The sequence below is a fragment of the Blennius ocellaris genome (assembly GCF_963422515.1).
Source record: "Blennius ocellaris genome assembly, chromosome: 21".
In the NCBI taxonomy this organism is placed as follows: domain Eukaryota; kingdom Metazoa; phylum Chordata; class Actinopteri; order Blenniiformes; family Blenniidae; genus Blennius; species Blennius ocellaris.
The window spans coordinates 11,247,323-11,270,990 of record NC_137670.1 but is presented as its reverse complement, the minus strand read 5'-3'; the positions used below and the strand labels follow the sequence as shown (position 1 = coordinate 11,270,990).

The window sequence follows — 23,668 nt, the reverse complement described above, 5'->3', positions numbered from 1 at the left end:
GGTTCTGAACGCGGCTCAAATGATCGAATATTCAACTGGCTGAAAATCAAGAACAAGCTGGATTTGGGGCAAAAATAAACTTTGAAGACAATGTTTTTGGACAAATAGGATCCATGTGAAAGTGTTGAAAAGTTGTGTGATATGACTCCTTTAAAGTTTTGTGTATGAACTTCCTGCACATTGCATGGACGTCTTGTCTGGAAGTCATATGAACGTCAATGCGGAAAAAAAAAAAAAAGGTGTGACACCGGGATTCAAATCCACATCAACATGCACAAAATAACCTCTGAAATACGTCAACACGCATCAACAAACCAATACTTGACACCAAACACGCATGGCCATCAGAATTAGAAAAAAAAAGATCCAAGAGTTCCAACACAAACAAACACTTAAAGACAAAGGAGAAATGACAACACAAAGGCAACCAGCTTTCAAACTTGTGGTGTTTTTTTTTGTGTGTTTTTTTATTGATAATACTGAATATTTAGTCCTTCGCCAGGACTTACACAAAGCATCAAACACATGCACAGTCCTCTATTCACACAAAAAGATACCCATTTCTCGTTTCTACACCTCTCTCCGAAAAAGGATCAAATCACTCTCACTCTCACGTTACTCCAGCGCGGAGAAGAGGACCTTCTCAACTCGACACTACAGCTAAAGACATCGTAGACAATGACCGCGAAAAACACACAAAACATCTTGACAGGTATAATAATAACACTGGAAAAAATACAAAGTAAATGGAAACTGGAAAGAGTTTACTTTTAAATTATGCTTTTAATAATCCATCATATATATATTTTTTTGTTAATGTAGCTTGAGGTGTATAAAACAGCACTGTAAACTTTGAGTAACTTGCTTTCTAGGACAGCGATAAAGCTTTCATTAATAACTGGAAGGAGCAGTAAAGATGAGTCAAAAGCTAACATTAAGCGCGTGAAGACCTTTCTACTCAAGAAGTGAACCGTCTGCGAGAATATATCGGCAAATCAAACTGCTGTTTGCATTTACGATCAACAGATAACACAAAGACGCGGAAATAACGTCCCACGAGCTCTTTTTTGTTGCTTCCGCACAGAAAATCTGCAAAACGATCCCTTTGTAATCCTCTCACGTCCATTGTTTTTTGGGGTTTTTTTTTCCCCTCTCTCTGCAAGGACTATTTTATCTGTGATGACAGCAAAAAAAAGAAAAAAAATTGTTTGCGTCTGTGAATATGGATCACCAAAAGCACTGAAAATGGGCGAAATCTGCACCTGAGGTGGATCTGTCGATAGCAACTGTCACGTCAGAGTATTCGGGCTCTTGTCTTAACTGGAACTCATCCTCAAAAAGTGCAAATCTAGTCCTAACGCAGTAAATAATAATCAAGTAACAACAGAAGTATATGCATAGGTACTGTACAGCTACATAGCGAGAAAGAAAGTGGGGGGTGTGAAGCTCTAGAAGAGGAAAGAGGGGAGGCAGGAATCTGGTGGGGTTCGAGGTTTTTGAATTTAGAACGATCGTCTTCACGCAGCATAGACTGGTCCAGTGAGGCCTGCGACGGTCGCAGGGCTCCCGGGAGGTTAATCGGCAAAACGACTCCCACTCGGTGAAATCAGGACAGATCATCAGCCACGCCAGATCAATCGCGGTCTATTTTTTCTTTTATACAGTTAAACACGTTTGTGGGCGTGCGACGTCACACCGGTGGCTGAGCGGCTCCCAGCAGAGGAGACGGGAAAGACATTTAACGGAGGGGAAAACGAGGAAGAAGAGAAAATAAGCTAAAATAAAAGGCAACCTGGAATTTGGCTTTGGAATCAAATGGAGAATGAGGTAATAAAAGTAGGAACACGGCGGGCCAGCGAATAATCGTCTTGAGCGTTTTTGGGGAGCGATTGGCGGAAGGGCAGAGCTTTGTGGGGCGAGACGAGCTCCGTCTCACTGAGGATCTATGTCCTCCTGACGCCAGCCTCAGGAGGAAGTTACATCATCACTCGACCAGTCTATGTCTCGTGACGCTATTTAATGTGTTGGTTGTTTTTTTTTATAGCGACGCCGAGTCTGAAAACAACCTCTGCGCTCACGAATCACGAACAGGGCGAGAGGCTGAAGGCCGTTTTCAGACCTGCAGGTAATTTCAGTCATATTAACTTTGACCTTTTTTTTTTTTTTTGTGATTATCAAAATCCCCTCTTTGCCTGATGATGCCTTCTAAGAATTTCTAACAAACTGTTTACATTTATCTCCGTCAGGCTGTGCAGTGGGCGGGTCGCACGTGCAACGCGGCTAAGGGTCCTCGGTGTCCAGGAACTCCTTCTTGGGGGGCGCGACGCCGCGGTACCAGGAGCACGAGCCGTCCGCCCGCTTCACGCAGGCGTAGTGGTTGGCCAGGCGCCCGTGCACCTGCTTCTCGATCATCAGGTCCGTCCACAGGCACTCCTCGGGAGCAGAGATGTCGCAGGGCAGAGAGGGACAGCGCACGATCTGCAGGGACACACACACACACACACACCAGTCAAGGTTTGGATTTTTCTAAAGAAGTGGGAAAAAAAACAAAAAACTTTCCTCGTTTGGAAAAGCTTCACTTCGATCTCGAGATTGCGCCACTGATCGACTGTTGCTTGTGTACTTTCTGATATTGAAAAACGTCGTCAGCGTTCGTTTGGAAACCTTCTCACGCTTCAGCCCCTGACTGGGGATAACGCCTCAAGAGTTTTGTATTCATAGTTAAGGTTTAGGAAAACAAACAATTTTCTTCAGTATAGCGGAAAAAGCTCAAGAGTGAGACGTCGGCGAGAGTTTGTGACAATCTAGATATTTTCATTACATATACTCTGTGCCACAAAGTAAAACGGTATTATGGCTCTATTTTACTGGTCCGGCCCTCTCAAGATGAAATTCGGCTGCATGTCGTCGTTTGACCCCCCCCCCGATCCAAAGGCTTGGTGTTGTTAATTGAAAATCAAAAAGCGGTTGTCCATTCAGGACTTTCTGAACAATGAAAAATACTGAGAGAGGCTCCCTGCAGTGGCACGTTGGATAAAACACGTACAAGTGATGGACTGATAACTCAAACCATTCTAAAGTCGCTGCACTGTTGTTTCTTGTTGTGGTTCATGTTCCATCTCGTTTCATCTGTTATGTCCAAACGGCAGCGAATGACTAACAGCTGCTTTCTTTCTTTTTTTACATGTTGTTGTTTTTCCCCCTCTGGGTTTGGAGATAAACCACCGTGAAACTGCTGCCTTACCTTGCAGTCGCAGCCCATCTGGTAGCGCTGGCTGAGGCTCTTCTTCTGGGTGGCGCTCAAGGAGTCCCAGGGCATGATGTAATCGCACAGGGTCACGTGCATCTGCCCGCCGGCCTCGGCTTTGCCTGAAGCGAGAGCGATATACGGCTTCAGAATGAAAAAAAAATCTGCAAAATCTCAGACAAAACGAGATGGTATGGACGCCCCCATTGGACAAAAGGTCGAGACAAACTGTACATCGGATAAGAACGTCACAGGTAGAACCGATTGAATCTTTTACGCTGCAGACTTGGTGCCTGCAGGCGTCAACACAAATCAACTGCCCTTAAAAAAAACAAAACTACAACTTGTATTTCTGTTTCACGCACGAGCGCCACGAGTCAAAACAAGGCGATGTGTCAGGCTGAGTGTACAAGATGTGCTGAGGCTGCGCCCGGCACGCTCCGCTATCTGTCTGCGGAGCAGCTCTTGACATGTCCAAGCCTTCAACACCGTGTCGTCGCAGGAGGGACTGACTCACATCTCGACGCGGCCCTTCCAGCACTTAACCCTTCCAAACTGAGGAGAAAGGATGAATCATTGTAAAAAAAAAAAAAAAATACAAAAAAGATGCCCCGCTCAACAGAAAGTTAACTCTCTTTCCCACAGCTCCAGCCCAGGAAAGAAGGGGAGGAGGTTTGGGGGGGGGGGGGGGGGGGGGGGGGGGGGTCAGGAGAGGAAACGCTGCCTTCAGCAGTTCCTCCTCGTACAACTCTATGTAATTAGGCAGCGGGTGCTTGTGCGTGCATCTTTGCCCGTGATGGGGAAACCAGAGCATGGATGACATCATGAGCCTCGCTGTGCCGCGTCTCACTGGGATGTCTTCACTTACGCTGCCATATTTAACTGACGGGACGCAATGGAGCCCAAAAAGAAAAAGCCAGAAAACAAAATTTATACAAAGGAATTTCAAAACATGTCGCAGCAGGAAGAGAGATGGTAATGTCTTGAGTAACTTGTGAGGGTCTGGAGAAAATCAGAGGTGGTTCCAGAAGAGCTGGATTGATATTATGTTAAAAATAGTATACCATCTCTAGTTTTCGAGAAAGTTAAATAACAGTATTTTAAGCCATTTCGAATTAGCTGAAAGTTTCACTTAAGTGAAAACATTTAGGGTGCTTGTTTTGGTAAAAGTATTTTTCCTGCTGCAGCTGAAAAAAAAAGAAAAAGAAAAAGAAATACTGAGCCCAGTGAGTTAGAAATCAGGAAAGTGGTGGTCAGACAGGTAAACAGAGGGTTGAGTTGTGTTACTCTGCAACTCAACGAGGGTGAGAAGTGATCATTTTGTGACGCTACACGTTACAATAACCACGTTGCCTTCAAACTAATTCCTCTTTATTATAAAATATATGATGCGATGCGGCAATAAATGTATACATTTCCAAAAGAAACGATACTATTACATTGACTTTAAGTCCACTAAAGCACAAAACCTATCAGAATCAAAAAGACAGACAAGGTCACTCCCAGTCTCCACAGGGTTTAGTCATCAGCATATAATTACACATAATAACATAAACAGTTCCTCCTCCACGATGCAAAATTGCCCACTGGTGTTTTTACAATGTAATGTTCGTCTGGCTCGGTGTTTATACCTGCACGTCTCTACCGGATTAACTCTTCCTGGATGTTTCAGTTGCTGTGTTTATCTTCTTTCACATTTTTTTCCCCCCCAATACATCGGTTCATTTCTTGAAAACTGAACTCACAGATGTGACACATGTAAAACAAAACAAAAAAACAAAACAGCACCAGTGTGTCTAAAAGAACTTTTTTCCCCCCTTCATTTCCACAGTAACTGGATGAAACTACAGCTTCAATACTGTGGTATACCCTTTGTTATTTATGAGATGTGCATTTTCTCGATCCCATAAAACAGTCTGACTTATGGTAAAGTGAAGGATAAACGTAATTTCCTGTCAGTGGCAAGAACAGCAGGTTAAAAAAAAGGTTGAAAACTGACCAAGACCGCTTTAATTAGAAGTTTCACACAAACCTGAGATCAAATACTCCTTCTTGCCGGTGACGTCCAGGGTAACGCCACAGACGGCCGATACCGGAGCAGTGAAGACAGACTCGATGTCCTCATTAGGACCCTTGAACATCTGGAACAAACAGAAACCATGTGTGAATGTCCGCGTCCTCAAACCCCCCCACTGACTGAAACCGTAAACGGGTCAATAGTCTCACCTTGATCTGTTTGACCTCATACTGGATCCTCTTGATGGGGTTCCCATAGATATCATTCCCAGAATCCACCTCTCTTTCTCCCACCACCTTCGCTCGAATCACTGGTAGAAACAGAGACATTTTTTTTTAATCTCTCAATCTATTGACAGACACAGGTTTAAACGGTCAAAAACAGGTCACGCGTCTGTTTTCTGAGGAACTTGACAAAGCATTGAAATAATAGAACATTTCATATAAAGAAGATTGAAAAACACTAAATATCTTAAAATGTGATTGTTCAAAAACACTCCTCCCCCCCCCCCAAAAAAAAAAAAATAAATAAAATACTGTCGAGTCTGCTTTTGGCCATTTAAATGGTGACAAACAACATAGCTTAACTTTCCGAGGAACACAAGGTTTTATGCTTTGATATATCGGAAACAGATCAAATAAATAGAATTAGGCTGCAGACGTTACTTTTAAAAGTATTTAGCTCTGCTCATTTTCGTGTCATGCTGTAAAATATCACTTTGATGTTCCCGAGGGATCCAGGTGAAAGCTTCAGCGCACAAAACCTTTGGAGGATTTCAGAAACTATCTCAAAGAGCATTTCAGACGTGAATTTCTAAAGGCTCGAAGTAGAAGACAATGACGTGATGGTGCAAAAGGCTGCAGGTCTTCTCGGGAGTCACTTCCAACGATAACCCTGAAGGCCAAAGCTCAAGATTTTCAGAAATAAAAGGTTTTGTTGGGTCAGTTTACACGACAACGGCGCTTTGAGCCACTGAAAAACACAACTTTTTTGGAATAGCAGTCCAACTCAGTCGTCCCCGTCATAGCGTACGGTTCTCTGCTGCATGCGTGTGTGCCTTCCTTACTATAAACAAACAACAGCACCTACTAGTGGCCAAACATGAAAGTTACATCATTTTCAGCAATTCTCTGTAACCGTTTTCAAAACATACAAACGCATAAACGATACAAACTTTCTTGTTCAAACCACAACCAGAAAATCCTCACAGGGTGAAGCGTTCAGCCGACTTGGCGAGCAGGCTTGTTTCTGACCGTGTGTGTGTGTGTGTGTGTTGAAGGACTTTTAATGGCCTGACTGACTTCAAGCTTGAGCTACGCTTACAGCATTTATTCTGAATGGAAAATATGAGTAACCGTGGAGGAGAAGATATAAAATAAGCAGGAAGAGGAGACACGCAGATAAACATGGCTGCTGTTGCTTTAACACACTTGGACGCAGTCCACGGCTTGGAACAGACACAGATATGAGAGACGGCGGCTCCCGGAGTGAGATATCGCTCTTGTTCCCCCTCTTTTTCTCTCGCTGCTCTCAAATGGATACTTTACTTTAGCATCTGCGCGAAGCCGATTCTAAAAGGTTCGGTAAATATCCCCACCTACTTACTGAGTTAAATGCAGAATAGAAATGCGACTCTACCACTGTGCACATGTCACGAATAAGGGAATTTCTTCTTCCATCATTATTGAATAGAGACAGTTAGAGATGTCAGTTGGACCACTTAGACTATGTGCTTAAAATATATATTTTGTTTACAATAACAGAAACTTGTGTAAATGAATGAGGTTTGTGTGAAAAAGCATGTGAGCTTTTTGAGTTTTTATCTGGAACGTTTTGCATCACTGCACTGGAAGCGTTTCCATTAAAACATGAGTAATCATGACATATAAACACGAGAAGGTCGTTGCTTGCAATGACTGCAATCTCCAATGACATAATGCTCTTCTTTCTACAGCATGTTTAACATTTGTTCTTGTGCGTTTGGCAGCCGTTGAATCGTTGCCGTCTGAACATGTCATTTGTTCTAAAAGGACTAACTCACAGATAGTTCCTGTGTGAACCGGGCCTCGGTTTGTCGTTTTAGTGGTCGTCAGCAGAGTCTCTCTGCAGACTGCCACAGCCGTGTATAACAGACGAAGTCATAATAGGTCTGTAGCGGAGATAAGGCGTTTTCACAGCTGCCACTTTTAAAAAGGATGGCACCTTCCGTTTTCAATACATGTGACATTTTTAGAGCGCAAGTAGCAAACGGAGCGATACTGCCGATGATGTATTGCTCATGTGTGACCAAGACGAAGAGGACAGACAGTTGAGGAGAGACTGTGCGAAAGCCAGCGTGGATCCAAGATGGCCATCGACAGACCCTTGTATTCACACCTTCGGGCAATTAAGAGTCACGAACTGCCCTCAAACGCATCATTTGGCCTGCGGGCAGGAAGCCCAGAGAAAACCTTAGAAGAAAACCAGCCTCAAACTGGGGATGTTTCAGCTGCGAGGCGAGAGAGAGGGGGGGGGGGGGGGCTCCCCACTCCAAATAAATATCCCATGTATCACATTCCCCATTGTCGTGCACGGCACATGCACACCCTGGTTCGGCTCTCACAGGTGTGAAAGTGACCTGTGGGCTGAAGTCTGCTTGATTTTTATTAGCTCAGCATGTGTTTTTAGTTATCATCATGCGGTTCCGTTTTCACCCAGCGTTTATTGGTTTGCTTCATCCCGACTATTTCAGGCCTGCGTTTCGGCCCCACATTTAGTTCTGTCGGCTCTGCCTGCTTGAATACAGTGTGTGTGGGGATATAAAATAAAACACTAATAATAATTATAAACCTGCTCCCATTGTTGCATGAATATTTATGTCATTTTTAAGCATTTTGGTGTCGACATAATGTCTACCAAATAGTAATTGTCTTGGAGACTGTCGACTCAGTATGACCAACCCAGTGAGCAGCACTGACCATAAAAAAATTAATTAAAAAAAGGACAATCCTGCAATAAAGTTTGGGATTATTTTCCCCACACTGGGCACAACTTTTTTTTCATCGATGCTCAACAAGCGAGTGCAGCTTTAGAACTGCTTCCCCAGGGCCGTGATGATCGTCTTCATCTCTCAACGTCAACACAACTGTCAGATTCACCTTCGGGTTTCTAAACAGCAATAAAACACTTGGTTGCAGGTCCCATTTTGTCCCCATCACAGCTTGAACATCAAGTCAGGGTGGAAGGAGTCAAAAAAACCCAAAACACATTTAAGTTACAAGACTGATGAAGAGCCGCAATTTAAGAGCACGGTTTACACTTTTCAGACGACGATACCTTACATCATATTTGTTTTCTTTTTAAACAATTTATCAGTGTTAATAAATGTCTTCGCAGGGTCGTCACTGTCCGTCAGAGGCAGAGCTTCGTCCAAACGCCCGTACTTTTCACTGAACTCTGACGCTTATGCAAATGTGAAGCAGCAGCCAGCTAGAGTGTGTATTAGTGTGCATTGGTGTACGCACACACACACACACACACCCCAGTATACCTGGCTGGCTCTCACTAATGCATTCTTCACAGTTTTTCCGCTCTCATTTCCTGACCTCATTCTGAGCCACAGACTAATGAGCTAAGAATCAGCAGCAGGACACAACACCGAGGGGAAATTACCCTGTTATTCACAATAGATTGCCATTACGGGAGCGTATCCGTCTGTACCTCGGCGATGCAGACCCCCCCCCACCCCCACTGCAATAAAGCCAGACCAAATCATCCTGTGCAGTCTAAGGCGGCAGACAACACAGCGTGACGCCAAAGCAGCACGGCCACCGGGAGCCTGCAGGCGGCTGCTTCTCACCGCAGGTTGATCCTGAAGTCGTGGGATCAGCAGGAGTCAATCAGCAGCCAGCAGACAGGCACCCCCCACCCCCTACCACCCCTTAAACCACCAGCTGACCCACATTTCCAATGCTCCCCCAGCATCTCGGCCAGGACGACGCTTAATGACTTATACATGCATATCAGTAGCACTACGCAATGTTTTCCATGCAAACCCCACACACACACACACACACACACACACACACACACACACACACACTAAGTGCCCCCCCCATTCATTCCACCGCATGACGATCCATTTCTTTGTTCACTCTCCAGTGACCACCAAATCATTCCCAACTTTCTTGGTGTGGTTGGCTCCTCTTCTTTTTAGCCCGCCATTTCAACGGAGAGACAATAAACAAACAAAAACAAGCAAACAAAAAAGAACAAACACCCTCAGACACAATTCAACCACCACCTGTCACTTCTGCCAACATCTGTATGAAGAAGACTTCAATAAAGTGGCATCACCAAGCGATTATGTAAACACAATAACACTCGAGGCTTCAGCGGATCTCAGGAGGTATGAGTTTATAATAAATCAGATTTATCACACATTGAGTTTTCCCAAATATTTTAATGTCTTCTGTAAATATTGCTGCACGTGTTAAAAGAAGGCAGAAGTAGTGAAAGTTAAAGATAACGTCAACAAACGGGACGTGCACCAGCAAAAAGTCGAGGAAGCGGCACTTCTGAGGCGAAGAGAAGAATTTTATGCAAAATATAATACAAAAAAAAACAAAAAAACACCCTCAATGACATTTCTAAAGTTATCAGATCTGATTATTGCAATTACATTAACATGACATCATGGCTTTAGTTGCTTTTGAATGATATGCATGATTATCTGATGTTAAGAGCCCCTCCTTACTGCTAATCAGTCTTATTGTAGGACATTTTTCAATCACATTTAACTAAAGTGGCCGACTAAAAAAGTAGTAATTCTCGTCAATATATTAATATAGATTTTTTTGGAATATTTAATTGTATCCAACCAACGGCTCTAAAGAGAGGAAAACAGACGCAAAATAAATAAATAATGAAATAAAGAACAGCCTCACAACTGATCTGGCAATTTCAGATTGCTGCTTATGAAAATGGAATCAAATGAATCAACCAACTCTTACGGGACTTACCAAATTTGGCCTTAAATAACTTTTCCATGTGATAACTTGCTGATAATGCTGAACTCATTTACTTAAAGCTGATAAAAAGCTTTATATACACACACATCAGTTCATCCAATACATGCCGTTTGTTCCCCTCCTAGTTCTGTGTGCACGAACTCTATAGGAGAAAATATGTGCCTCTTAAGGTGCACTATGTAAAATTCAGTAATTCCACAAGGGTGAGTCACAGCAGTGCCTTTTCACTGCAAAATATTTTGAATTCTCTAAGAAGTTTTTAAAGTTTGATTTGAAGTTAGTGAACTTCTGGACCCTCTGTCTATTATTCAATCTTTTAATTCCTCATTAGACCTGGCGTACAGGCTTGGGGTGCCCCTGTTTACACTGCAGTGTTTCGATGTTTCAAGTCAAAACGCGTCGTTTTGCCGTTTTCACTTGAGAAAGTTAAGTCTCGTAAATGGGGCCCGATTCATGCGAGCAAATATTGTGCCAGGGGAAGCAAATATGCATTTCTTTCCATGAATGAAGACATTATATATATATATATATATATATATATATATATATAAAGTGTTGTTGTCAACTCTACGGCCTTCCTGCAGGGTGACTCTGATGTGCCAGACCGCCAACTGCCCGACGGGGCAGGGCTACGGGGAAGTTCCCCTTTTGCGGGTGAGCCGATTTATATGGAAAGAGGATGTTTGTCTTTGTCCGTGGGCATTGCGTGTGCAGATTGTGCGGCAAGGCGCATGACGCCGCGCCATTTTTATGGCTTGTGGTCTGACCTGGAGCGTCACCCCACATGAAAAACACAAGGTGACACACACACACTGCTGGCTCAGACCCGGACAGTATATTTATCAACAGGCGGCTGAGTGTCCAGAGTGAAGATTCTGTCCCTGCCAAACAAATATCCATTGTCAGACCACAGAACTCTCGACAGGGTCACCTTTGTTGTCGCCCACGTCCACATTCGAGGAGACTCCATTGTCTCTCTCTGCTCCTTGTGCGCCCATGAAACCCCCTTCAAATCTTGTTTCTTATGTCTGTTATCATCTCCGTCTTGTGCATTTAGGGATGTGTGTGAAGGTTGTCAAACGCAAGGAGAGGAAAAATAAAAGGACAGCCAACGCATTCTCATGGATACCAAGCATAGTTTCACTTGTGCTGTGATTTTTATTGCGTTTCCCTCCCAAAACACACCCTGAACTGTCAGCCAGATGTCATCTGTAGCCAGTGTGTGCACGTCGAACCAAGCGTGTCAGCCGGCCCTTCAGTTAGCTGTCTATTTGACCTGCGAGAGTGTGTGTGTGTGTGTGTGTGTGTGTGTGTGTGTGTGTGTGTGTGTGTGTGTGTGTGTGTGTGTGTGTGTGTGTGTGTGTGTGTCCTTGCTCTGCACCGGCGAAAAGTTGGGGAAAACCCCAGAAACATTCCTGTAATTCCTCCCAGCACCACCCCGCGCAGGAAGAAACTGGACAGGAATGGACATTTGAAAAAAAAAAAAAATGTGTGGAGGAAAGCTCGTGGTGTGACATATTCTGTGGTTAAGATTCAAACCCCCTTTCCTCCTCCACCACCACCACACCTCCATCCCAGAAACCTCTCCTCACTTTCTCCATCCCTTGTCCCCCACCACTACCCCCTCTCAGCTCGCTCCCTCCTTGTCTCTTTTCCCTCTCTGCTGCCACGTTGCCCTGCCAAAGCCGGAGCCACCGAGGGTGAGAGCCTGATGGTTACACACAAACTCAGCCCGAGAGCTGGGAAGGCACGTTTAGTTTAGTAGGGTTTCCAATCAATTCCCAAATACTGTGGGGGGGTCCATCATCCACCTCAGGCTCTCAATCAATCTAAAGTGCCTTTACACTACTACAGCAAATATTATTAATTTGCAAAATGGTAAAAAACAAAAAAAAACAACATGTCTCTATTAGTGCACCAATGCAGAAGATCGATGTGTGAAACATACAAGACAAGAATCTCCCACCTGGCTCACCTCACCACATCCTGTCACAGACACTTTTTCAGATCCCTTCATTTATTCACTTGGCTGGGATGCGATCAGGCAGCAAGTGACTTCACGACAGCTGCATATTGAAATATTAAAATTAATCTCACGGGGACTTTATGTAAGAATTTTGGATTATTTGTCCTCAGGAACCCCGTTTGTATTAATCTATTCAATTTGTGGTCATTTAAGACTTCCGTCGTTGTCAACGTGACAGGGCGAAAATAAAAAAAATATATAAACAAATAAATAAATATACGACATGGGGCTCCTGCGTGTGCGTTGCAAACTGTCTGGGCCATGGCCTTGAAGAGCAACACCTCCTTCCTCCAGCCGCTCCAGCGGTTCAACTCAGCCCATTCAAGCCGCGTCTGAGGCGTGCAGGGCGGCTGCTGTCCGGAGGCTGGTGCAGCACGGGTAAACAACAACAACAACAACAACAAAACAACAACAAACACAACAACAGCAGCAGCAGCAGCTGTACTCACCTACGTCGGCGTTGCAGAAAGCCTGTTGCGGGTGAACCGGAGCGCAGCTGCACGCCTCCGCGAGCTCCTCCGCTCGCCACAGCAGCAGCAGCGCGAGCGTGCACAGGACGCCGTTAACGGAAAACGGCATTTTGGTGGACGCGGTGTGGGTTTGTTTTGTTTTCTCGCTCTCTCTCTCTCTCTCTCTGTTGATCTGCCTCTCGGTGGCCGCGAGCTACGCAGATGCGTCGCGGTGGAGGTCCACGTCCCTCCCCTCTCCGCTGGGTAACGGAGCTTTTTTAAAACCGCTACGGGCGTCAAGAGCAGCGGCCGCTACAGCTCCGGTGTTCCCGGTGAGTTGAGGCGGTGATGTCGGCGTGCCGTCTGTCCCCTGTCAGCAGCTGGATGTCCGCTCGTCCGTCTGTCTGTCTGTCTGACAGTCTGCTCGTCTGTCCGCACTGTTTTTGTTTCGGGGGGTCGAGGCGGTTTTATAAAGCGACCGGAGCGACTCCTCCCCCCGGCGGTGTTGACGTTGACCGGCAGGGGGCGCTGTGGCCCCCGGGCTGCAAAGAGCCGGAGCGCTGCGTCGCATCTGTCCGGACAGATGTGGCTTAATATCGGGCAAAAAATCTCCACGTTTTAATACGCAGATATGAAAAACCCGATGAAAGTGATCAAGCAAGAATTTTAAATAAACACTCCCACCACACATTTTTTTTTCACGAAGATAAGTGAACTCAAGAAAGAAAAAAAAAATGGAAGATAGAGACATTTAAAACAAAAATCAGATATATGAGTCAAACTTTAACTTAGGGGGCAAAAGAAGGAAATTAATAGATTGACTATATAAGTAAAGTTAGGATCCAGTGAGTAGGATCCCGTTAAACTTGTAAAAAGCAAATATTGCTTAAAATGAACGTAATATGAAGTATATTCATATCATTAATATGTGGCGGAGATAATGAAATCAAAATATCTCTAATTACATATAAAAAACACAATCTAAGAAACGTATTAAAAATGTCAGATGTACTAAACGCTACCCGTAGAAGAAGAAGAAGAAGCAGAAGAAGAAGAAAAGAAGAAGAAGAAGAAGAAGAAGAATTTTCATTTCAAGAATTTATATTAAATTAGTGCTTAATAGACAAATATTGTTTAACGAGAACATCCCAATATGAGGACCAATATCACTAAAATATGATAGTGTGATAATAGAATGAAATGTTAATAAAAAATTTTAAAAAACAATTTAAGAAACACATTCAAAATGCCAGAGGTATTATATACTACCCAACCAGCAGCAACAACAACAATCATAAAATCGTCAGATTTCATTTCATTTCCGGTCAACTTAGAAAAAAAACATTTTAATTTGAGTTTGTCAGATTATTTCTTTGTTGAAACAATGACTCTTGCTAAAGTTTCTTATTCCGCTGAAAGGCCTGCTTGTTTTTCTTTCCCAGTGGAGCCACATTTATACGGCACATGCATTAGTGGGCTGAGCTGATGTGGGACTGCACCCATTAAATTAAACTTCCCAAACGTTCTCCGCCACAGGCCGCTGTTCTTTGCTGATTCCTCTTGTTTGCTATATTGGATGATTGAAGTCTGCAGAAACGAGCCATTTAGGCAATTTAACAGTTTATTCATTGAACAAACAGAAGCCTCAGTAGCGTGAGGGAGAACCATAAACAGCCACAGCAGCCTCCCACCTCGTCCTTATTGTGGTTCGGCCGCGTCACACAGAGTGGGACGCTGCGGGATGACATCCCATTCTTCAAACGGCATTTGTCGTAAGTCAGCCACGTGGTTGCGTGGGTCAATGCAGAACAAACAGTACGCCCAGGCTCATGCCACAGGTGCTCAATGGAATTGAGGTCAGGGCAACTGGGAGGCCATGTGTACCAGAATATCAAAAACAGGAGCCAAAAGCAAGAAGAGCTGTGGATCCCAAATATTCAACTCTTCTGCTCATCCCACAAATGCGTGTTCTTAACAAATGTGGCACAAGATTTCCAAAAAAGCATTGTTTCGGTCAAGACAACAGACGTCTTGTCATTTTTCTCTGCTTAGAATAAAAATGCAACCATTAAGATAAAGTCTGGAGTTTATTTTAATGCTGACTCTATGGAGTCAGCCTTTCAAAAACAACACAACTAAATGTAATTTATGTCTAATAAAAATGTGCTCTATAACTTTAAAATGGACCGAAAAAACATTGTTTTACAACGTATGGTTAAAAGAAGAAAAAGATGTTTGAATCTCATTGTCTCATTCTAATTACCGCATGCTACTAAGGCCCAAAACAAGAATAAGCTGATGTTGCTCCTCACCTTGCATCTGTGATAAACTGAGATTAAACACATCATTTTCTCTAAATATAAAATATATAGTCAATTCTTTTTCAAAGGAATAATAAAGCTTTGGTTAAGTTTAACACACAAAATTCCAATATGAATTTAACTGTCTGCACACAATTTGTGTACTTAAAATAATCCTTGGGAATTATTGTGTGGTTCAGTCCATTTCAACCAGTGGGTTATATGTTGGTATAAAAAGGTTGAAAATATACCAGTTATTCCTATTTGTTTTGGCCCTGAAATTTTTTTTTTTTTTTTACAAAAAATGTCTTCTTTTTCTGGGTTTAATGGCAGTTTGCGTTCATAAAGTCTCACTACCGCCATCTGCTGGTTTTATCCATCTACATCGTTTCCAACCGCTCTCGTCCAGCAACAAGGTCACTTTAACAATTATTTACGCCCGATAGGAATTCTAAATATTGGAATACATTTAAGGCGAGAGCATCAACTTTATCAACGTTGATACATTCATTTTGTGCTCATTCTTCCATGTCCTTCTTGTAGAAGATATTTGGTCACAGTATGGCTTTCTCTGGGAGGCAGCATGCTTTTTCTGTAGTTGTAAATGATTCAAGTTGCTCCAAATGTGTTTGTATGCTACAGATATTAATTAATGTCAGTGCTATTAGTGAAACTTTTACAAAAGCAAAACTAAAAACGTGATAAAAGCAAAAGCAGACAAAACAAGAGCTTTGAAATCACAAAAGAAAACACCACCACAAAAAACTGTATATCAAATTCAGATTTTTTTTTTAATTCCATCTCATACAGAGGAGGTCAAATCATACATTTACCTCCATCTGAGCAGAAGAGGGCAGTAGCCTCCACTGTACTGGATCGCTGTTTCAGATTCTTCTCATGCATAGAGACTTAAGTTTCACAGTTCAGGCCATACCAGTTGAAAGAGAGAAAAATGATGTGCGAAGTGCAGCAGAGTCGCTGTTCCTGCTGCTTTGTAAAAAGGCACAGACTGTGAGGAGGTTTGGCAGAATGAAAGCCACTTTTTATCCCCCAACCCCCCCCCACAAAACACAGAAACAAAACAACAGGAGGCAAGAAAAACGGAGAAAAACGAACTCACAGATTTAATCTGGCAAAGCAACATGATGTTCCTGAGATGAAATCATTTGGTTCCCCAACAGGAGCACAGAGAGCGCGTCAACTTTACTGTCGGGAGTTTTTCCCAGACTGACATGATCGATCCGACGTCCTGCGGTGAGATTTAAAAGTTTCAAAATGAAACGAATCAATGCGACTATCAAAAGATTAAGAAAGGCTGCATGAAAGAAAAAAACATCCGTATTCGGGATTGAGTGTCGAGTAGAAAACACGAATCAGGCCTGGCCGGGAGGGGGGGGGGGGGGGGGCCTCAGAGGCCTTTGTTGAAGTAGACTTGTTGCACTTTGTCTCCGTACTGAGACCTGATGGAGTCCCGGAGCTCCGGCTCCAGCTTGGACACCGCGATGGAGCTGCGGGAGAAAAGGAGGGAGAGGAACACGGTGAGCCGAGCTTGTGTGCGCGTGCAGAACGCTTCGGGGCGAACAAACAGTCCCGAGCTCCAACCGAAGGAAAATATTAGCGGGAGTGAAAATGTCGGTTGGACCACCACGGACCTCCCGCTCCTGGCTCAGAGGCCCTTCTCTGTGCACGCCGGGGTTTCCTCCGCACGGTCCAAACAAACATGTGTGCGAGGTTAATTATCGACCTTCGCGAATTCCCGTAAGTGTGAATGAGTGCATTTCACTGTCTGTCCCTCGGTGTTTGCGCTTGTGCAGTCAGCTGGGATCGGCTCCAAAACCTTGTGCGCCTCTCAGCTGGATAAAGCCTCACAGAGGATGAATGGATGAAAATGTAGCAACTGGTTCAGGATTCATTAAAAGCATACACAACTTTCCCTGAATATACAGTTTCGTGGCCTTAATCAACTGTGTTGCAGCATTTTCTGAGTGTGATTTAACTTTACTTGTGTGCCGTGTGTTCAATTTAATAAAGCGACACTTCATAAGTAGTAAGGTAGATTTCACTGATCTCTGTTTAAATGCTGTGCGTGACTAAAACACAAAATTCATTAGTATGTGGATAAGTAACAGCAGTTTTTAAATTGGAAAATTCCAGTCAGTATGTTTTGTTGCTGTCATTTTGAACCTTTACAAACTCCTCCCAGGTGCTGGACTGGACTCTCTCATGGTTTCTGGCTCGTACGTTTGACACCCCTGCCTCAGGGCCTCTGGGAAACGTCCCAGTATTTCCGCGGCGACGCACTTCTGCTTCATTTGTGCAGCCTTGTTTAAATACCTGATTATAGACAAGTTCTTTTTACTTATCAGGAGCCTTGATAATACTCAATGTGAAAAAGTATGAAAACCTTTGCCAACCCAATTGATAAATTCCAGAACTTTGAAGTGTTTTTGCTTGTTTTTTCTTCCCAGGCTTCTAAATGTAACTTCAATGAACAACACAGTTGCACATAATAAATCACATTTCAAGAACTCAAACAATCATGTTGCAAAACTTATTTTGCAACATGATTATTTTGTCAGGCAAAGTCTTCACTTTGAAACCTTACGACTGTGCTTTCCTATCTGCACTTGAGCCCCATCAGACTGATAAAAATGAGCTCATTTGATCTGGATGCATGTAACAAAAAGTTTCATTACCATCTCTGAGGAAAGAGGGAGCAGGCCGCAGGCACCATGAAGACCAAACTGTGAAAAGAAAAGATTTAAAAAAAAAAAGAACAAAAGTTAACAATGAAATCCTCTGGGGGGATATTAAAATGCATCCCGACCCTGTGACCCTCTGTACTTACAACACTCCCACCATCATGACTTGAATCGGCCCGTGGAGAAACGTGATTCTCTGCAACGAGACGTGAGAAGACTTGAGGACGGACGCACACATTTCCCAGTCCTGCATGTTCAGCGGGTCAATGAAGAGAAAAGTCTGACCTGCATGAACTTGTATTTTTCCAGCCTTTGCATGATGATAGGGAGAACAACTAAATACGGAGAAAGAGGAAGAGTAGCAGAGGATCATTACATGGAAATCTTATCAAATATGCAGAGAAAGTGGTTTATGAACGCTTCTTTTCATACTCATTCCTGGTGCGGCCATGGTGATCCGAGAAATGACCACCTGAGTGATTCCTTTCGCTGCTGCTTTCTGGAGATTCAAGAACCAAAAAAAAAGAATATACTTTCATCCGACAAAAGGGAGAAAAGTATGCCTGATGACAACGTGTTGGCGGTGAGCCGACCTTCGAGTGTCCCAGTTTGTTGCCATTTTCATCGGTGACGGAGATGCCGTTCAGAATTTCCCTGAAAACACAAATCAAGCAGAACTGAAAATGTTGAACTATGTTGAGCTCACTGTCAAAGTAACAAGGGTGGAAGAATACTATTAAAATAGGAGGTCTATTCAAAGGGCTGGATGTAAATTTAAAAAAAAAAAGATTTAAATTGAAGCGTGAAGATCTGCAGGCTGAAATCGGCCTAAAAACAGTCCCTGTGGGGAAACTCCACTTCACCTGACATCACTGAACAACCTCCTTGTTTCTGAACACGTAAGGGAATCAGACAGAAACGTATAGCGGACGACTCACTGCTGCCTCATCATGGGAATGTTCACACAGTTCGCCGCCGCCACGGCTGCAAAAGGGACCCAGCGAGCCACGAGCGGAGGAGCTTTCTGGAACAAACAAAGATGTACATTTAAAAATTAACAAAAAAAAAAAAAGGATCTCAAAAGTGGTCGATCCAAGTTTGGTTCATTGCCCTGGCAGATTGTATGAATTCCTAAGCGTACCTTTGTGTAAAGGTTAAGTCCGACGGCTGTGGCTAACGCAGTGCTGGTGGCGGTGAAGTAGGCCACGCCAATCTGCCTGGAAGGACGGAACAGTGGCATCAAGCGTCAGATAACTGCAACTAATAACGGTTTATTACCTGATTGGTTGAAACTAATACATGAACTGAAATGTACTGGTAAGCTCGTACTTGGGAGTGATGGGAGAGGCCGCGTTCCGGTTGGTGTAGTTGACCAGAGCGTTGAAGGACTGATTGACCCACTGCCAGAACACCACCGCAGGAACTGTCCTACAGACAAGCAGGCTTGAAAACCCGACAAAAAAAAAACCCGCCACAGCATCCTGCCGGTGAAACTTTTGTTCGTCGCTTTGCCGCTAACCTGTAGAACTGCAGCATGCAGCCGGTGATGGCCATGCCACCGGGGACCTGGAACGACATGCGCCCGATGATGTTCATGCGGTCGCCGGTGTCCGGGTGGAAGGCCGAGTCGTACAGCTTCTTGGCGAAGTGGAGCTGCTCCTCTGTGGTGCCGGGAGGGATGGAGCCTGCCCTGCGGGACGCCAAAGCAAACACTCAGCGTACGCGCCAAGGGGAGGCTGGTTCATACCATCACACACCTGCAGGAACACGCTGAAAGATTTGGGGTTTAAGCTCACACAAATATAGGCAAAAAAAAAATCAGTGTATCACTGGTGTCCTGGAATAACGAATAGGCAAAAATATGCCTCGACTTCAGCCTATACCCATTTCGGTTACAGAAATTGTAAAAATGAAACGTTTAAGCACTCTAAACTGAATGTCAAATATTTGCGAAATGAAGCATTCATTCACTTATTCGTTCACACTTGTGAGGAATTTGGCAGGAAAAAAAAAAGATTTTATGATTGAAGTCAGAAAAAAACAAGACATGTTGATGTTACAAGGTTTATTCAGGCCAGTAAACATCTGTCCCCAAGGCCAGCATGTTTTCTTTAATGTGACACTAACTCCGGGCCTTTTTAATGATTTAAAGAAATCCCAAGGTCCCAGTTAACTATTGGTTGAAGTGTAGCTGGATATGATGTGAAATACTGTATTTCCTCTATTCTGGGCTTAGAAAATGTTGTCACATAGAACAGCTGTCTACTTATTAAAACACTGACACCATTTTTTTTTTGTGTCCTCTGATTAAAGCGACTTAGAATTTTTTCTCTTTATGGGACACTTTTTTTGTGACTAATAGTTTGGGGAATTACAATAAACGGTTGAAGACGCCGTCCTCCCTGGTGATTCTCTTACCTGCAGCTGTCCACTAAGGCTTTGGCTTCGTCGAGGCGCGAGTCGGGGAGGAGCGCCGTTCTCCAGTCGGTGACGTTGAAGAAGTGCTTCAGCCGACCCACGAACGTCGTCTGATCCCATCGGGGCGCGTCGATGTCGAATGACTTCAGAGACATCGTGGCGTTTTAAAAACAGTAGAATCGGCTTAATGCATTAAAAAAAAAAAAAAAAAAAAAAAAGTCTTCAGCAGCTGTGGCTGAAACCTGGAAGGAAATAGATGAGAATTATGCTTTGAGGGAAAAAAAAAAAAAGAAACTGAGCGGGTTAATAATTGACGAGGACTTTATAGACAGACTTCTTGTTTGAGCTGATATAACATTGACATTTATTTCTGTGGGTCAGACGGGGCCAGACTATCTCTACACTCCTCCTTTCCACACAGTCGATTGTGCTGTAATGGCGGACGGACAGAACTGACTGAAAAATGCAATCAGTTGACAGTTTATGTTGAAGAAAATCCTCCGGTCGTTTTCTTACTGATTGCGAATATTTGCCGAGATAAACACACAGCTGTGGTCGGACAGCTCGCTGGAGTGAAACCAGGTGGTTGCAAAACGGCACTTGGATGGAAACAAAAACACAAGCTCTCAATCCTCACCTCAAAAATAATAGAAAAAAAAAAATACATCTCAAGGCCCAAAGTTGCACTAGAAATCATCGACCACCTCCTGGTAAATGGTTCCGCAGGTGGTCGTTCTGGGTTTTTGCAGCTGCGGCGCTCCGAGTCTGATGAACCAACCAGAGCAGCCACAACATGCTGACCGCAGCCCAATTTGTCCCATTGAACATCTTCCAACGCTACAAATTATTGACTCTTGTTTTCAGAAGGCGAAGGTTAACTGTCGACGAGGCCCTCCGTATCGCCGGTCCCCGACGGCTCCGGCCTGGTTGGAACTGGATTATTTCTGAAGCTGTTTGTTCAGAAAGTAGGTTAAAGGCCTGCAGCAGCGAGTGTGAGGAATGCTTTAAACATGCATTTTTCAACAAATCCTTGTAATTTTGCCCCGAAACAAGAGTCTCGTTTTTAATGATTATGTTTTCAATTTATCGCCCAATGTTGACATGTAAGCCTAAATGCTCATTTTGTGTCCCAATGTGCATCTGAAACTGGTTGTTTTGACTCCTGCAGGTCGTTCTAAACATTTTTGATGCTTACATACATAATGCAATCTGTATAATGGGAGAAGCCACGAGACTGTTTTCTGTAGGCCCAGTGAGTCGTCTGGTCATGGGAGTTTACGATGCCTTTTACACATAGTTTGTCTTTTTACACCCAACAAGCATGAAATCCACCGATCAATACGTAAATAAATCAGCCCTTTTTAATATCCCATCCATTATGGCTCAAGTCAGTTTTAATGGTGGGGAAATACAACTATTTGCCCAAAGGCAGAGCGATCTTCTCAAATGTGGAACTCAATAAAATAAAAAAACCAAGATCACAATTGATAAATTGTAATCACAAACAAACTGACAGTATTCACCTCTCATAGTTTGACAGATTTATTGTTTCATTGAGATGCATTGAACCAACATGACTACAACATGATCCAAAACATCTGGAAATTAGGCACAAAAAAAAAATAACCTTTTCTTTCTCTTCTTTTTAAAAACCCCTTTAAAATCAGTATTTCAAAGAACTTTGCCCAGAAGCAAATTTTTTGTCATCATACCTCAAGTTGAGACATGTTGGTTTCATACTAAACTACAAGCCGGGCAGGTTCTGGTACAATAACTGTCTACCGTGCAATTTTCCTTCTCCACTCGCATTAAAGACGTTGAAATCAACTGCTTCTCTGCCTGTATGAAATAATAACCTGTTGTGTTTCACTATGTAAAATGTAAGTCATGACACTGAAAACTCGATTACAGTTAAGATGTGCCAGTGTCTGATGGCGTAGGGTCTTGAACCCATCTGCGGATTGATACTTAGATTAGTTTGATCACCAGTGTCTCACGTCGAACATGTTAGCGCTTGTCGTGAAGCGGTAATTCATTGGTAGTGTTCGGTAATTAAATGACAAGAACATGCTTATCGCATAGATTCTATACTCTATACATGTATAACTAGTGTCACTGTTAAAATCTCTGATGACCAAAGAGCAAGAGGAAGAACTAGAATGAATAAAGTCAAAAATAATTTGTCAAATAAAGCAGATTTCATCAGTCCTTTGTGGTCCATTTGCAGTTATTATGAATCTAGCAATAGCTAAAATCCTCAGTGATAACTGTGTTTATTATTCGTGGGAAAACACTCAACACACCATCTAGTGGTGCACACGAGCATTACAAGACCATGCTAGCTGGGGTAAATTCTGAAACTGGTTTGTTTTCAAAAGGTAAACCAGGCTCACTCCACTAAACTGTGACATGTTGTACTCTCAACGTTCCTCCAGTGACTGACAGCCCAGGCAAACTGGATCTGCCAGCCAGAGCACCTCCAGCAGAACAATTCATCTGGATGAAGTTACGTGCAGTAATCCTGCAGCCATTGTGTTCAAACGAGCACGTGAGGGTCCCACACGGATGAACGTGGAGCTGCAGAAGCGTCCTGTTGGGAGACCACCGACCTCCGCGCTGGATGCAAACATGTCAGCCCACGGGAGCGACTGATGCAACCCCCGCAACTCGGTCGAGTTACTCCCGGGCTGAGAGCCAGGAAACGCGGCGGCGGAGCAGGGACCGCAGCACCGGCACACACACACGCAGACTCTCACATGCGGAGACTTACAACGACCGACACGGTTAAACGTACCTTAAAGAGACTGTCCGAGCGCTGCGCGGGGACAACCTGACAGGTGACCAGAGGCGCTCATGTGGCATAGTAAAAAAAAAAAAAAAAAAAAAAAAGGGCACGTGGCATGTCCTCCTCCAATCACAGGCCGGGGCAGCTCCCTGCGTGCAAACCGGCGAGAACCAAACCAGACGTCGGTCACTTCGTCGTTTCACCGGTATATTCTGGGTCTTTTGCTGGAATAATTGAAGTGCAATGATGTGTTTTACCAACGGTAGTCCAGAAAAACGAATCATTTCGCAACATCTAGCATGTTGCTAAACCAAACCAGTCCTCCATATTTGGTTTTCGTGTTGCGTTCATGGTAGCTAATTTAAATCGGAAATATGTAAACAATAACTAATCAATTGGGGGTGTTTCTCCCCCCCCCCTAATATTTTATCTCTGCATTTCACAAATTGTTGTTGTGGTATTTTGAATACCTTAGAGATAGTTTGCTTGTCTTAGTGATGACTTTTGAGAAACTTGTGGACACTGTAGACACTTCATGTTTTATTTCCCTTTGTTGTTAATTTACACTGTTTTGTAGATGTCTTTGGTTTTTACAATCTTTATACATAGATATATACATATACGTGGTTGTTTTATATTCATTGTAGTCGTTTTAGTAATTATTTGGTTGCTGTCCATCTGGCTGTCATTGTTCTACATTTCCATGTGTGTTTTT

The 23,668-nt window shown here is 43.5% G+C and overlaps 2 protein-coding genes across 2 annotated transcripts; both read right to left on the bottom strand.

The window, feature by feature from the left end:
- Positions 1-442: 442 nt before the first annotated feature.
- Positions 443-13,176, bottom strand: timp2a (TIMP metallopeptidase inhibitor 2a). The gene is made up of 5 exons (XM_080516611.1): positions 12,749-13,176; positions 5,474-5,574; positions 5,280-5,388; positions 3,245-3,369; positions 443-2,478 (listed from the first exon to the last, which is right to left on the bottom strand). Exons 1-5 carry the CDS (start codon positions 12,876-12,878, stop codon positions 2,281-2,283), a joined length of 663 nt encoding a protein of 220 aa, XP_080372737.1. The 5' UTR covers positions 12,879-13,176; the 3' UTR covers positions 443-2,280.
- A 2,718-nt stretch (positions 13,177-15,894) lies between these two features.
- Positions 15,895-23,022, bottom strand: sfxn2 (sideroflexin 2). The gene is made up of 12 exons (XM_080516644.1): positions 22,963-23,022; positions 20,169-20,410; positions 19,270-19,440; positions 19,080-19,178; positions 18,892-18,967; positions 18,689-18,774; positions 18,344-18,404; positions 18,183-18,249; positions 18,036-18,085; positions 17,897-17,946; positions 17,745-17,792; positions 15,895-16,556 (listed from the first exon to the last, which is right to left on the bottom strand). Exons 2-12 carry the CDS (start codon positions 20,321-20,323, stop codon positions 16,457-16,459), a joined length of 963 nt encoding a protein of 320 aa, XP_080372770.1. The 5' UTR covers positions 20,324-20,410; positions 22,963-23,022; the 3' UTR covers positions 15,895-16,456.
- Positions 23,023-23,668: the final 646 nt, after the last annotated feature.